The 16,399-nt window shown below is 37.9% G+C and overlaps 1 protein-coding gene across 1 annotated transcript in view; it reads right to left on the bottom strand.

Moving 5' to 3' along the window:
* LOC112502940 (coiled-coil domain-containing protein SCD2-like) overlaps positions 1-16,399 on the bottom strand; it is a 58,684-nt gene that overhangs the window by 25,427 nt on the left and 16,858 nt on the right. The window contains exon 5 of the mRNA XM_025106967.1: positions 1,572-1,634. Within this exon, the coding sequence (XP_024962735.1) occupies positions 1,572-1,634 (63 nt within the window). The remainder of the gene's footprint in view (positions 1-1,571; positions 1,635-16,399) is intronic.

A 16,399-nucleotide genomic window follows, 5' to 3' on the forward strand; every position in this document is an offset into this window, starting at 1 on the left:
AAATCTCATTTTAATGAATGAAATTTCCAAGAAATCTATTCACAGCCTCAAATAAGCTAGTGTGTCATGTATATGCATGTAAAACATTTCAGATATCCAGATTCCGATTTCTTCTGGTGGGTGTCTCACCTTTCCAGTTTCTTTTTGGAACCCCTCATCAAGGGTTCAGGACCGTTTCTACAACCCCCTGCTACGGTTATACAGTCTCGGTGATTCCTAGTCCACCGAGCCTCGTTTCAACTGTTCTTTCATGGCTGTAAACTCATTGGCCCTAATTTTTCGGTAATGATTTATACCAGTGACCAAAATTGTTCTTATATTATGCATTTCAAGGACACATATAACATGTTATGCATAGTCATACCATTAAAGGCTATTTATGTTCTTTATAATAACCAAATATGAACAAATTTGCAAAAAAACATACACACAAATATGTATCTCAGGTTTTGCTGTTGTCTACTTGAATCTCTTAACCTAGAACAGACCCTCTCCTTCATGCTTCTCTATTTCATGTTTATGCCATCCGACGATTTGTATGTAAGGGAGAAGGCTTGTATGTGTGCTTAGGTTTTAGTTTTCTGCCAAGAATTATGTAAATAGAAGTGGAAAGAGGGGTATTTATCCCCCCCCCCCCAAATAAGAGGCGATGTCTGCCAAAAAGAACTCATCAGGATTTTATATCTTCCTGTCACCATCCTTTTATTTTCTCAGAGTTATATAAACTTAGCAAGAGGTGGCAGACAAAAGGTGGACCACTAACCCATTTGTTTCATGTATGTTTTCCTTTCTTTACTTATTCGATTGTTATATATTTATATGTATGTGTGTGTGTATATATATTGAAACATATTTAATTTAATATCTTCTATCATAAAATTCTTATACATATAAATACATCATTAAGTTCGGCTTCAAAACCTAACTTTCTTGGTTTTTTTATGAAGTTCTCGTCTTATAAATCCCAAACACGTAATATGGCCATCGTTGAACTTCCTAAAACTCCGCAAATTTACACCTTCCATTACTTTTGGTGTTAGTTCATACATTGTAGGTTAGTCGAATCCGAATTCGAACATATCTTCATATTTGTTTTTGATTATCGAATAAGACTACAACATCCGTTTAATCTCAATCTTGATCATAATACATAAAATTCCTATTATACACTTCTAGTGTATATATTTTTATATATGTTTACACTTGCAATTGTTTGTATTCATGCATATATTTATTGTCTTATCTTTGAGGCCTACCAATAAAGTATAAGACATACTACTCATTTTAGTTAACCAACGGTTTATCTATAAAGCGTCTAGCCCCGAATACAATAAGTTCTTGCTGGACTCAGAATTTAGTAGAGTCCATATGAATGCATGATAACCTAAATGCTCATCTACTAATTGCAAGATGTAAATTGGATGTAAATTGCAAGATGTAAATTGGATGTTCTGTCACTACATCCACATCTTTGGCATAACTTCAGTGAATACATTGAATTGGTAAAAATCACATGTGTCATATCGAATTGGGATAACATACAGATTACACTTTCAGAAGGGAGACCATACCTGTTTCTCTAGCAGCCTAGCCCTCGCTTCGGCTTCTTCGCACCTTTCCTCCGCAATTCGAAGCTGCAAAATACATACAATAAGATGTATATACAAATCATGAACTTATCTCTTGACCAAGTGATGAGTTATCTCCTCATATTTTGATATTAAACAGTAAGGTAGCAACAACCTCAATATTAATATACTAAATGTCAGCTACTAACTTATTGAATTATGGAATCAAAGTGCCGTTATTTTAGGAATTTAATACAGAATTTTGCTGGCAGTTGTAGCCCTTTGATATATTTGCTATCAATTAGTTTCCTAGCCGAAAGCGTATTGTTATTTAGCTTCCTAGTTTAGAGGATTTGGTTTCAGTTTATTAGGAGAGTATTTTGGCTGACTATTAAAGTATGTACATTTTCCTATATAAGGTGGAGCTTGAGAGAAGAATTTTCCTTTCTATTTTTTGTGTATCGACCAATTACATAGATGATAAAAAATAATAAATAGTGCTTAGTAATACCCATGAAAATAGGAATTATATACTTATTAACCTAATGATTCTCCATAATTTACATATTACATTTACTCATATACTTCTACAACCCCCTCCTCTGGGGCATAAATCTTAATGTAGATCATTGAAGTGCTTTGGTTAATATGACTACAATTTGCCTATGCGATGAAGTATGTTTCATGTAATGATTTTTGCTTCAACCTTCTCACTTACAAAGTCTAGCAATTTCCACATGTTTTATTTTGTCATGGTGGACTAGGTTCTTCACAATGCTAATGGTTGCATCATTGTCACACATATAAGAGATTGAACCAAAATTCTCTACTTTCAATTTGTTTTGGGATGCATTCCTTCTCATATTCCTTGCAACATTGCTTGGTATTTGGTTTAACACTATTTCTTGACACAACAAGTGATGTAGAACAAGCAGCCCTGGAATTTGAAGAAAGAATTGGAACGACATGAAAACCATAGGCTCAAGTCCAAGTTTCCTCTGTTTTAGTTTTAGTTTCTATGGGAAAATGTAAAAATGTAAATGATTATGTATTTAATGTAGGAGTAATGAGAGTCGATTATAATCCCATAATATTAGTGATTGTAGGCAATCCCATAAAATCAGAGATTCATAGAATAGTTTCCTTTTCTTTCCCTTTGCCTTGTGTATTTATATTGTATGCTTCTTTGTCAAGAATGAATAAGAAACACAGCAAAATTCCTAAATCTGTTATGGTATCAAAGCTATCGAAGCTTGGGAAGCCTTTTTAGCCTTCATAAACCTTCTTTGAAAATTTCGCAGGCCTTCATTGCCTCCTTCCTTCGATTCCTTTTTGTGGCCTTCATTGCCAACAATTCCTAACCCAACACCGAAAGAATGACAGAACCCAAATCAGAATCTGCCATAACCCATGTTTCTCAACCAGAAGATTTACAGCACATCCATGCATCATACTGATTGGATGGAAAGAACAATCTCAAATGGTCCCAACCAGTTCGAACCATCCTGAAAGGGAAGGGAAAAATCAATCACCAGAACAGGACCCAAGCGAGAAGATCCCAAGTTTGAAGCATGGGATGAAGAAGATTCCATGATCATGGCGTGGTTATGGAGTTCTATGATTCCTGAAATAAGTGACACTATGATGTTCATGGCTAATGCCAAAGGGATCCGGGATGCAATTCAGCAAACGTACTCTAAAGCAAAAGATGCATCTTAATCAAGACCAATTGCTCTGAAGATGCGGCGATACTCAAGGACTTCATTGAACAAGACAGAGTTTATGACTTTCTTGTAGGTTTAAACTCTGACTTTGATCAAGTGAGGATTCAAATCCTTGGAAAATCTGAAGTTCCTTGCTTTAATGAAGTGGTGGCTATTGTTAGAAGTGAGGAGAGCAGGTTAATGCTTGAGACCCCTCCAATGAATGGCTCGGCAATGGTGGCCGAAATGTCAAGATAAGGAGGGAAAATACAAATCTGGATTTGGGAAAGGTGATCATAAAATGGAGATGGGTTGTGGTGCACTTATTGCAAAAAGGCACGTCACACCAAGAAGAAATGTTGGAAGTTACATGGCAAACCTCCAAGCCAAGAGTGGGGTAGAAAAGTGCAACTGCTGGAGAAAAAGGACAAGCCCATGTCGCAATCAACCCAACCCCAGAAGAAGTCAAACAAGAGCCAGCAAACCTCAATCAAGAGGAATTGGAAAAGCTCAGGTCATTTTTCAGCACTCTGGAAAAACCTTCTGGTGATACTCATTCCCAGGTACTTGTTTTTTAACCTATTCAGGTGAGCATCCTTTTTCGTTTAGATTTAATGTTTCAGGTTCAACCATAAAATACTCGTGGATCATTGATTTGGGAGCAACTGACCATATCACTCACTCTTCCAAACACTTCTCCACATACTCACCTTATCCAAGTAACAAGAAAATTGCCACTGCAAATGGAACTCAAACCACCATAGCCAGTACAGGAGATATCCAACTCAGCTCATCCATTCTTTTAAAAAATGTTCTTCACATCCCAAAATTGTCTAGTAATCTGATTTCCGTAAAGAAACTAGCACGAGATTTACCTTGTCAAGTGGTATTTTGTGATGAATATTGTTTGCTTCAGGAAAAGGATTCGGGGAAGACGATTGGACTTGCTAAGGAAAAGAATGATCTATATTGTCATGAGATGCCAAAAAGTACCAGATTATCTCACTCTCTCGTATCAGAATCTATTCTTTCCAATATAGAAAAAATCATACTTCATCATTGTCGTTTAGGTCATCCCTCATATAGGATTATTAAAGTTATTTTTCCTTATTTGTTTAAAATAATCAATAGAAAAAGGAAATTTAATAGAACCGTAACAGTGAATTTAGGGAAGAAGGGAGCTGATGGAATTAATGACGAAAAGGAATTACAGAAAAGGTCCAGGGAGAATCCCTCTCTCAATGCATATGATGCAAAGAGCCAATACAACAGAAAATGCAAATAACATGACATCATATGTACTCCCTTCCCTTCCCTTCCCTTCCCTTTTAAAGATACTATTCTCTAACTAACTTTCTAGCCACTTTCCACAATTGCCCTTTTAGCCCTTCTAGAATAAACTTTCCACTCCCTTGCCTTATTCCCATTAGACTTAATGATTTCTGGATTCATATCACTACTCCCGCCATCAAATAAAGTCTTGTCTTCAAGACTTGCATCCGGAAACTGACTCTGGATAGTCAAGACATCCTCCCACGTAGCTTCTTCGATTGGCAACCCCTTCCACTGAATTAGCCATTGATCGACTGAGTCTTGGAAATCATTTACCACACGAAAAGCCAAAATTGCAACTAGAACAAGCTGATCGGCAGTACCTAATTCCAATTCTGGAGGTAACACCTAGTCGCCATCCGATCTCACCGCTTTCTTAAGTAAAGAAACATGAAAGACGGGATGAACCTTCGAAGAGGGAGGCAAATCCAAACGATAAGCCACCGGACCCATTTTTTCCACAACTTTAAAAGGGCCAAAAAATCGAGCAGCGAGCTTCTGATGAATACGCGATGTGACCGACATTTGACGATACAGTTTCAACTTGACATACACCCATTCCCCTTCAACAAAGTCAACCTCTCTGCGTTTTTTATCTGTTTGTTCCTTCATTGTTGCCTGAGCTTGAGCTAAGTGAATCTTGAGTTGCTTCAATGCCTCATCCCGGTCAGGAAGTTCTTGTATCACTGCCTGAACACGTATCTCCCCTAGAATAAATTGAATGATAGATGGGGGTTTACGTCCATAGACAACTTCAAATGGGGACTTGCCGGTTGAACTATGGAATGTCGTATTATACCAGAACTCCGCCCAAGGAAGCCATGTTGACCAATTACGGGGCTGGTCAGTAGCAAAACAACGTAAATAACATTCGAGACAACGGTTAATCACTTCCGTTTGACCATCCATTTCCGGATGATAAGCAGAACTCATGAGCAGCTTCGTGCCTTGTGAGCGAAAAAATTCTTGCCAAAAACGACTAAGAAATAGAGGGTCACGATCTGATGATCGATTTTGGAATTCCATGGTGTCTAACTACTTCTCGAACAAAGATTTCAGCTACACTTTTGGCTGTATACATGTGTTTAAGCAGAATAAAATGGTTGTATTTCGATAGTCTGTCTACCACTACTAAGATAGCATCAAACCCCTTTGATTTAGGCAGTCCAAGGATGAAATCCATTGAGAGATATTCCCAAATGGCTTCCGGAATGTCTAATGGCTGTAACAAACCCCCGGGTAAGGCTGAATTGGCTTTACAATGCTGACAAACATCACATTCACGAACGAACTTTTAACGCTGCCCACCATGCCCGGCCAATATAAATTTGCAGCAAATCGTCGGTAAGTATGGTAATAACCGGAGTGCCCTCCGGAAGCAGACCAATGAAACTCAAGTAATAAACTTGGAAGTGAGAGAAATAACCAAACGGTCTTTATAGAACAATACCCCCTGTCGAACTGTATAACCAGGACTTAAAGACGGGCTAGCTAAACAACTCAAAGTAATCCGTTGGAGTTCTGTATCAGCTCGAGCTTCACTTATTAAGTCAGCACCTTGAAGCCATAATGGGGTAGAAGATAAAGTTAGAAAGTCACCGAATCAGCACGACGAGAAAGTGCATCAACAACACGATTTTCTCTACCCGGTTTGTATTGAATGTCAAAGTTGTAGCCAAGGAGTTTAGCCACCCAATTCTGTTGGTCAAGAGTGGTTATGCGCTGCTGTAACAAAAATTTAAGGCTCTTTTGGCCGGTATAGACTATGAAAGTAGTACCTAACAAATACGAACGCCAATGTTGAACGGATAAAACTAACGCCATGATTTCCCGTTCATAGGCTGACTTCGCCAAGTTGCGATCACTCAAAGCTTTACTGAAGTAAGCAATGGGCTGACCCTGTTGCATGAGCCCAATGCCCCTCCCAGAGGCATCACACTCAACAATAAAAGGTAAACTGAAATTGGGGAGGGTTAGAACAGGAGCGTTTGCCAAAGCAGCCTCTAAAGACTCAAATGCTTGCTGCGCAGTGGAATTCTATTGAAAAGTATCTTTCTTTGTGAGATCGGTGAGAGGAAGGGCGATGCTTCCATAATGTTTGACAAACTTCCGATAATAACCGGTAAGCCCCAAGAATCCCCTTAAGCCTTTAAGGTTTTTGGGAACTAGCCAGTCCATTACCGCCTCTACTTTCTTAGGATCCATGGCCACATCATTGCCAGAGATGATATGACCCTAGTACTCCACCATGTTTGTCCAAAAGAACACTTCTTTTGATTTTCCACAAAATGATTCTGCAGCAAAATGCCCAAGACAGCCTGCAAATCTCGTAAGTGGGTATCCCAACTTGCACTATAAATTAAAATATCATCAAAAAACACGACGGATTTACATAATAAGGAACGAAAAACGTCGTTCATCATAGCCTGAAACGTCGAAGGAGCGTTCATTAAGCCAAACAACATGACTAAGTATTCATAGTGCCCATCATGAGTCCAAAACGCTATTTTTTCAATACTGTCGGGCCTCATACGAATCTGATTATATCCTGATTTCAAGTCCAATTTGGAGAAATAACGAGCACCATGTAATTCATCAATATGTTCCTCAACCATAGGAATAGGAAACTTATCCGGAATGGTAGCCTTGTTGAGAGCACGATAATCCACACAGATACGCCACGTATTATCCTTTTTACAAACTAGAATGACCGGGCTTGAAAAGGCACTTTTACTTGGACGAATCATTCCCAAGGACAACTCCTCGTGGACTTGTCTTTCAATTTATGCTTTCTAAATGTGGGGATATCGATAAGGTCGCACACTAATGGGTTGATGAGGGGAAACCAAGAAAATAGCATGATCATGAACATGTGAAGGAGGAAGACCCGTAGGAGCTTGAAAAACAACAGAAAAAATGTCCAAAATCTTCTGTAAATCGGTTAATTGAGTAGAGGACAACCCACGTGTGTTGACTGAAATTGTGAAAAAGGAAAACCACGGAAGAGAATGCACCACCGGCATAGACGTCAAACAATTCTGAAGCGAATCAGAGGACGGGTGAACTGATGTTAACCCCTGAAGTTGAACAGGATTCCACTGATGCGTAAAATGCATCCATGCCTTGTCCCAATTACCCAAAGATCGTAGCCATTCCATTCCCAACACCATGTCTAAATCACCCGTATAGAACACTAAGGCATCCACCAGAAAAGAACAAGTACCCAACATAATAGACAAATGAAGACACATTTGATTGATGAATACCTTATGGCCATCACCCAATTGAATATTGAGACCATCAAATTGAGTTGAAGAAATTCCCAGTGAAGTTACTAACCGACCAGACATGAAGTTATGTGTTGCCCCACTATCCACCAAAACAACCAAAGGAATATCAGAGATAGCACCTACCAACTTCAACGTTTTACCCCCAGAAGTCATGGAAGAAGCTCCAACTAGCTCCAATGAAGCACACAACCCCTGACCTGGCACTTCAATCGGAGGTAAATCCGGTGGTGTCACCTCTTCAAACTGACACAATTCCCCTTCACGGCCTCGTATTCATCCTCTCCCAACAATAAAACTCGCAATTTCCCTTCTGGACACTTGTGTGCTGGACCAAACTGTTGGCCACATCGAAAGCACAAACCCTTCTTACGACGTTCCTCCCATTCGGTACGCGTCATAGAACGGACCCCTCAATCCCGATGTAACACTTGAGAAATCTCCACCGGTGTCGACGCGGATTGACGGGAAGTTTGAAGGCGATTAGAATCGAACCGGATAGAAGAACCCTTATCACCGTGTTTAACAAATGGAGGCCCATGACCATTAGACCGGCCCAATTGAGAAGAACGATCCAATTGAAAACCCTCACCCGGCCCACCCAGATGGTGGTATCGAAAACGGAACTGTGAAACATTGCCCGATGACGGTCGAAGCATCTCTTCAATGTCTTTTGCCAAATACATTGCATTTAATCGAGATTGAGGTCGGTGGAGACGAACCCATCTCTTGACTTTGTCACGTAAACCCGCGATAAAATACCCCAGTGCCTGAGATCACGCAATTTTGGAACCAACAACAAGAGGTACTCAAAATCATCAATGTAATCGTGAATGGAAGTTGTTTGTTTAATCATGGCTAATTGTTCAAATGGGTTTTGAATTTCCACACCACTAAATCTCTGTAACAATTCAATTTGGAATTGATCCCAAGTAAGAGAATCATGAACCTGTTTAACGATGGTGAACCAATGTTGAGCCACTCCCATCATGCTCAACTGTGCCTAACGAATTCGAAGATGAGTACCATTGATATCAAAATACAGAGAAGCCTTCTGGATCCAACTTTGAGGATCAAAACCATAAAACTCAGGGAATTTAATTTTCTTCACGACCCAAGGAAGACCATCGTAGGAGGAACAGGTTGACCAGAACCAAAGAAAACACCCGAATAGACACCCTTCTTTGGGGACGGAGGTGAATCGTCGGAGAACTCACCTTGACCACCCATCGAAAATTTACCTTGCTGCTTCATCCATCCCATCACCACTTGTCGAAACTCGCTGGCCTCGGCACGATCCAGATCCAACGCAGTAATTGAAGATTTGATTTCCACCAAATCAACTTGTAAGCGTTGAATTTGTTCATCCTATTGCTCAAAACGGGCTTGAATTGGTCGAGTCTCCATGGTACCGGCAGATCAAATGACATGTCGGACCAATGATAGAAAAAGGAAATTTAATGATGAGTCAAATGACAGTGAATTTAGGGAAGAAGGGAGCTGATGGAATTAATGATGAAAGGAAATTACAGAAAAGGTATAAGGAGAATCCCACTCTCAATGCATGATGCAAAGAGCCAATACAATAGAAAGTGCAAATAACATGACATCATAGGTACTCCCTTCCCTTCCCTTCCCTTCCCTTCCCTTTTAAATATACTATTCTCTAACTAACTTTCTAGCCACTTACCACAATTGCCCTTTTAGCCCTTCTAGAATAAAATTTCCACTCTCTTGCCTTATCCTCATTAGACTTAATGATTTATGGATTCATATCATAATCAATGTTGAAAGCCTTCATTGTGAGGTATGTGAGCTTGCTAAACATAAGCATATCCTTTTTCCTATCAGTGATAAAAGAAGCAACTCTTTTTTTTATCTTATTCACAATGACATTTGGGGTCCATCTTATATTTCCAATGTGTCGGGTGCAAGATGGTTCGTGACCTTCATTGATGATTGTACACGGGTTACTTGGGTGTTCTTATTAAAACATAAGTCTGATGTTAGCATTATTCTCCCTAATTTCATTTCGATCGTAAAAATCAATTTGGAGTAAAAGTTCAAAAATAAGATCTGATAATGCTCGAGACTTTTTCAATCAAACTCTCACCTCCTATTTTCAAAAAGAAGGAAGAATTCAAGAATCTTCATGTGTTAAAACACCTCAACAGAACGGGGTGGCAAAGAGGGAAAATAGGCATTTATTAGATCAAACGAGAGCATTATTATTTCAAAATAACGTTCCAAAACATTTTTGGGGAGAAGCAATGCTCACAACAACTTATCTTATAAATAGACTCCCTACCCGAGTTCTAGGATTCAAAAGTCCTATGGATGTACTTTCTTCCTTTTACCCGAATGCGTCCACTTCCAACAACCTTTACCCCGTATTTTCGGATGTATTTCATTTGTTCATATCCATAGCCAAGACATAAACAAACTTGATCCTCGGGCTCTAAAGTGTGTTTTTTGGGATATTCCTCAACCCAGAAAAGGTACAAATGTTTCCACCACCTGTGATAACCGGGTACGATTATTACCTAAGGTATTTGTTATGTGAATTAACTGTTTATGTGAACCCATGCTTACGTAAATTTAATATGGGAGTATGTGTATTTTATGCATAAGAATATATATATATGCATAATATGATAAATATATATATATATATGTGTGTGTGTGTGTATATATATATATATATATATGTGTGCATGTGTGTGTGCATGAGTTTATGTGCATATATACATTTGGGTGAAGGCCTGGTTGGCCGACATTCCTAAAAAGGAAAGTATAAATATAGGTTGTGTGCATAAGGCAAGGCTTCTTGCTTCATTTTGATATTTTTGGGAGAACCAGAGAAGAGTTATCCAAAGAGCTAGTATTAAATCAAGTTTGGTCATGAATTCATCATCTTCTTTAAAATCTGAATTTGTGTTTTAAAGGTGAGTGATTCTAAACCTTTTTGCATAAAATTTGATATTGATTTTATTTGAATGTTGGTTATTATTGGAAAGAAATCATGTATTTGTTTAAGGGTTTTATCCGGACAAAGGGTGACCGGATTAGTGTAAATCGGACAAAGCTTGTCCGGATATTTTCTTAAATCAGACAAGCCTTGGACGATGACTTGTCCGGATATTTCTTAATCGGATAAGGGTTGGGCGATGTATTGTCCGGACTTGTATCCAGACAAAGTTGTTGGAAATTATTCTAAGTGATAAATCGGACAAGCCTTTGAGCAATGAGTTGTCCGGAGTAGTAAATCATACAAAAAGGGACAAGTGTTGTCCAGACTTCATATCTGGATAACTTGTCCGGATAACTTCTTATTTGGAATTTTTCATGAGTTTTATATTTAGATCTTTTTATATAGTTTAAAATATCTATTATTGGGTTCAATTATGGATTATAAAATGGTTATTTTATATCTTTTCAAATAAAAAGATATGTTCCTACCAAGCGTGGTGACGTAAGTCTGTTTTGGTTTGGAACGGGATTTTTGAGAAATGTTTTTACCAAGCGTGGTGACGAAAGTCTGTTTTGGTATGAAACTATATTTTGGGAAACCTTCCTACCAAGCGTGGTGWMRTAAGTCTGTTTTGGTATGGAAGTGGATTTTATAAATTGTTTCTACCAAGCGTGGTGACGTAAGTCTGTTTTGGTATGAAACTTGTTTTAAGTAGTAGTTTCCCCAGACGTGGTGACTTTTGTCTGTTCTGGTTTGGAACTGGGAATGGATACTTTCAGACGTGGTGACTTATGTCTATTCTGATAAGTAGCCTTGTTTTGATGGAGGAATAAGGGTGGCATTGTCATATGTGGATAATATTAATAACTCTTATTATTACTAATTGGATTTAATAACTTTGAGTCATCATTTTTTTGTGACCTGATGAATTAAAGWTATTATTTCTATTTAATAATAATTTAGATGTTATTGAGAAGGGGAAAATGATTTGTCATATCAAGCAAATATTGCCTTAAATCTTTTTGGTTAATATTTATCAAGGAATGGTCTATTGACTCAAGAAGTTTTGGTTACAATATTTATTTGGAAACATTGGATCTATAATCAGAGATATTTTATAGAACTGAAGTTCTTAGGTTTACTCTATTTTGCATAATATTGTGAACTGCATCATTTATTTGTACTGCAGAAGATTTCTAAACGAAATTATATTATCATATTTTGGTGTTCGTCACCCTGCATTTGCAAAGAAGAGATTTACTCACTAGACCCATCCGGTCTAACCTTCATATTCTGTTTTAAATTATGCAATGCAGGAATAGCGGGGGGGATATTAAAGGGAAAGGGAAAATGTGATTATTTTCCTAACCTGTTGTCTGCTTTTGAAGATACATGTTATATCACATGTAATAGTATAAGATTTGTTTTGGAAATTTTTATATGTAGATTTTGTACATATAGTAATCCTTGTACTAGTGGGACCTTATGGTGTAATCTATGTTTCTATGTAATGAAATATGTGTTCTATGCAAATGTGGTATTTGGGGGTGTTACACCACCCCCCCCCCCCATCTAAAAAGTTATTTGTGTCAAGGGATGTAACCTTTAGCGAAAACAATCCTTACAGCACCCAACCTTATCTTCAAGGGGAGGATCGAAAGGAAGATATGGGTAGGCTGGAAGATCTTTTACTTGACTTATCTATATTAGCTTCCACTTCTATTCCTAAGCACTCCCCAAATACTCCTGGTATCCACAATCCCGAAATAGTTTCACCAGCTCGTGAGCCTATTTAATCCCAATCTCACTCCACTCCTATCCCTGAGCCTGAACACTCCCCAAGTACTCCTGTTACTCATAACTTTGAAACAATTCCACCAGATCGTGAACGTATTCCAGAATCCGAATCCACTCGGTTTAGGAAGAACCTGGTATACTCAAGACAAAAGAAGAACTTTCTTGGACCTGAGCAAGTCCGAGAATCTGATACCGGTCCTTCAAACGAGGTAACAATTTCTGACTCTATACCCTTGCAAAACGTAACTGAATCTCAAACAAGTGACCAATCTCTACCTATTGTCGTTAGAAAAGGAACAAGGGAATGCACAAAAAGACCATTGTATCCCTTATCACACTACACCTCTTTCCAAAAATTCTCACCCACCTACAAAGCATTCCTTGTCAACCTCAACTCCATTTCCATTCCTACAAATTTATCTGAGGCAGTATCTAATGAAAATTGGAAGCAAGCCATGAATGTGGAAATGAAAGCACTTGAAAAGAATAAAACTTGGGAGGTGGTTAAATTGCCAGAAGGAAAAAGGCCAATAGGATGCAAATGTATAAATAGGTTTATACAGTGAAATATAACGCGGATGGGTCAATTGAGAGCTATAAAGCAAGACTGGTAGCCAAGGGATATACGCAGACTTTTGGCATTGATTACTTTAAGACATTCGTACCTGTTGCAAAAATGAATACAGTTAGGGTAATTCTATCCCTAGCTGCTAATGATTGGGATTTGCATCAATTTGATGTAAAAAACGCATTATTGCATGGAGAACTTGAGGAGGAGATTTTGTATGGATGTTCCACCTGGTTATGGAAAAGGAACAAAACCCAATACGGTTTGTAAGAGCATCTCCAATCGAACGGCAAAATTGTAAATTTGTTGTTTTCACGGCTCCAATCGAATGGCAAAATCAGTGTAGATTTGCCGGTGGCTTCATTTCAACTGCAAATTTGCCATGTATGTTTTGGGACACCAAAAAGGTGGTCCCCACCCACCATCCCTTTAATCCATTTATTTTTATTTGATAAATTATAAATAAATAATACAAATATTTACTTTTAGGTTTTTATATTTATTATGTAAATATATATATATAATAAATTATTAATAACACAAATATGATACCGGATAAACGTAAACATAGTTTATTAATGGAAATTTTAAAAACTAAAAGATAAATTAAAGGGTCCGCCGGTTTCCGCTAGCCATATAGTGACTAAAGTTTCCTGCTACGTTCTGAGATCCTTCGGCTTGGTCTTGAACTCCTTCTCCAAATTCTTGATGTTGAGATGCTCGATATTGAGATCCTACGTTTTCTGATCCTTGTCCAAATGTATGAACCTCGGGTTATGTTCTCTCTCTCGCTATTCGAAGTTTTTCATTTCTTATGAACTCACAACACACAGGATCAGTGATAGAATTTAGATCAGTGAACATAATTTTGTCATCCGCCAACCTTATACCTATTGCGTTTTTCTGAGCTTGAATCTCATTCCTTCTCATCATAACTTCATTGTTTTTGGCTATACATTTGCTCATTTTTTTACTAGCCTTGACTAGAGTCTCTAGCTTATTATCAGATTGGAGCCTTGATTTTGCCTTTTTCACACCAATTGGTCTTTGAGTTAAGGCACTACCTTCTGCGTCGTGAATAGTCAACGAGGGTAAACTGGCATCTGTCCCAGACGATGAACCAGGACCGGAAGAAGGTGACTGATAAGGACTTTGTCGTTGATATTGAGTCGATGCAGTGACATTTGATAAACTCTCGGAGTCTTTCAGGATAGACATGATCAAACTTAAAACCCTTCTTATAGGATACGTCTAGTTTTAACATCTCTTTTGCTTCGTTCATTTATGAAAAATACACGTCATATTTAAATTAATAAAACAATGATCAACTAAAACAATAAATACTTACGATATCTTGTTCAGAAGCACCACTTGGATTCCTCCTTTGAACTTGATTGATACACCCTCGCAATTTTTTGGCAGCTTTTAGAATGCAAGACATTCTCGTTTCCAATGATCTTCTTGGTCGAGGATTGGTTGCGAACAGTTCGGTTGCATGATATTGAGTTTTTACTCTTGACGAGAACTTATCTTTTGTTTGGTTTCTACCTATTATTATTGGATTTTGAGTTATATCAAGATAACAATGACATAAATGTATGTCTTCGTTATCTTTGTAGGATGAACTTCAAATTGTTGAAGACATTTTTATGTGTGTGATTTAGCTTACCGAATCACCCCCTATTTATACACAAAATTTTCAGTTCACTCCAAATGAAGATAGATTAGACAACACACTGATAATATTCTCCTGATAAGCTTGATAATATTCTTCTGAAAAGCCTGGTAATATTCTTCTCAAAAGCATGATAAGAATTGACAACACCACTGATTTTTCACTATAAAACTTGAATCACAACTATAAAATAAATATCTCAACTTTCTTTGCAATCTTCTTTGTTGAGAAATACCATTCAAATGGCTGATAATTCATATTCAGACGATGAGGCTTTTGATAATGCTAATGTCGAACTAATGAATGAGGCAGTCAATCTAGCGTCTGAAGTGAATAATTATATCCGTAATTATCTTCAAAACAACCATGTATCTTATCGAGGTTCTACACCTGGCCATATAGTTACCAATCGTGATCGGGAAAATGCCGATCACAATCTCTTCAATGATTATTTTTCTGAAAATCCTCGATTTCCTGAGTCGATGTTTCGTCGACGATTCTGAATGAGTCGTACTTTATTCCTTCGTATTTTGGGTGCTATCCAAAGTCATGACAACTACTCCCTCCAACGAAGGGATGGATGCGGCAAACTTAGGTTGTCCGGTTATCAAAAAGTTACTGTTGTATTTTGAATGTTGGCATATGGTGTTTCTACAGATTCTACAGATGAGTACATTAAAATAGGCGAAGCCACGATTTTAGAAGCTTTGAAGCGATTTTTTTGTGCCATCGTGGAGGTGTTTAGAGACCGCTATCTTCGAACACCCAATGCTAATGATGTGGCACGACTACTCCAAATTGGAGAACGAGGTTTTGTAGGAATGTTAGGTAGTCTAGATTGTATGCATTGGAAATAGAAGAATTGTCCAACGGGTTGGGGAGGACACTATTCCGGTTGTAGTAGATCTCCAAGTATTATTCTGGACTCTGTAACTGACTATGATCTTCGGATATGGCATGCATTTTTTGGTTTACCGGGTCCAACAATGACATTAATGTGTTGGAGTCCTCCTATCTTTTTGCAAATCTTGCAGCAGGTAATGCTCCTCTTGTTCAATCTATTCACGATAAATGTGGCCCTAAAAACAATATTTTGCAAAGAAACAAGAAGCAAGTAGAAAAGACATATAACGTGCATTTGGCGTATTGCAATCAAGGTTTGCAATAGTAGTAGGACCTGCACGGTTATGGAGGAAGGAAATATTGCATGATATAATGACTTCGTGCATCATTATGCATAATATGATCATAGAAGATGAACGCGATATTAATGCACCAATTGAAGAACGAAGTGAAGTGCAAGACATGGGAGTTGAGATGATGAACGATAACAATGGTGGACTTGAACAGTTTCTAGCTCGACACAAAAAGATCAAGGATAAAGATGTCCATTTTGAACTTCGAGATAAACTTGGTAATTGTGTGTGTTTATATCGATTACAATCAGGGATATATATAAGAGATACATTTACACTCTAGACCCTCTAATATAATTATA

Source organism: Cynara cardunculus, unplaced genomic scaffold (genome assembly GCF_001531365.2).
Source record: "Cynara cardunculus var. scolymus isolate 2C unplaced genomic scaffold, CcrdV1 Un_Scaffold_2212, whole genome shotgun sequence".
NCBI lineage: Eukaryota > Viridiplantae > Streptophyta > Magnoliopsida > Asterales > Asteraceae > Cynara > Cynara cardunculus.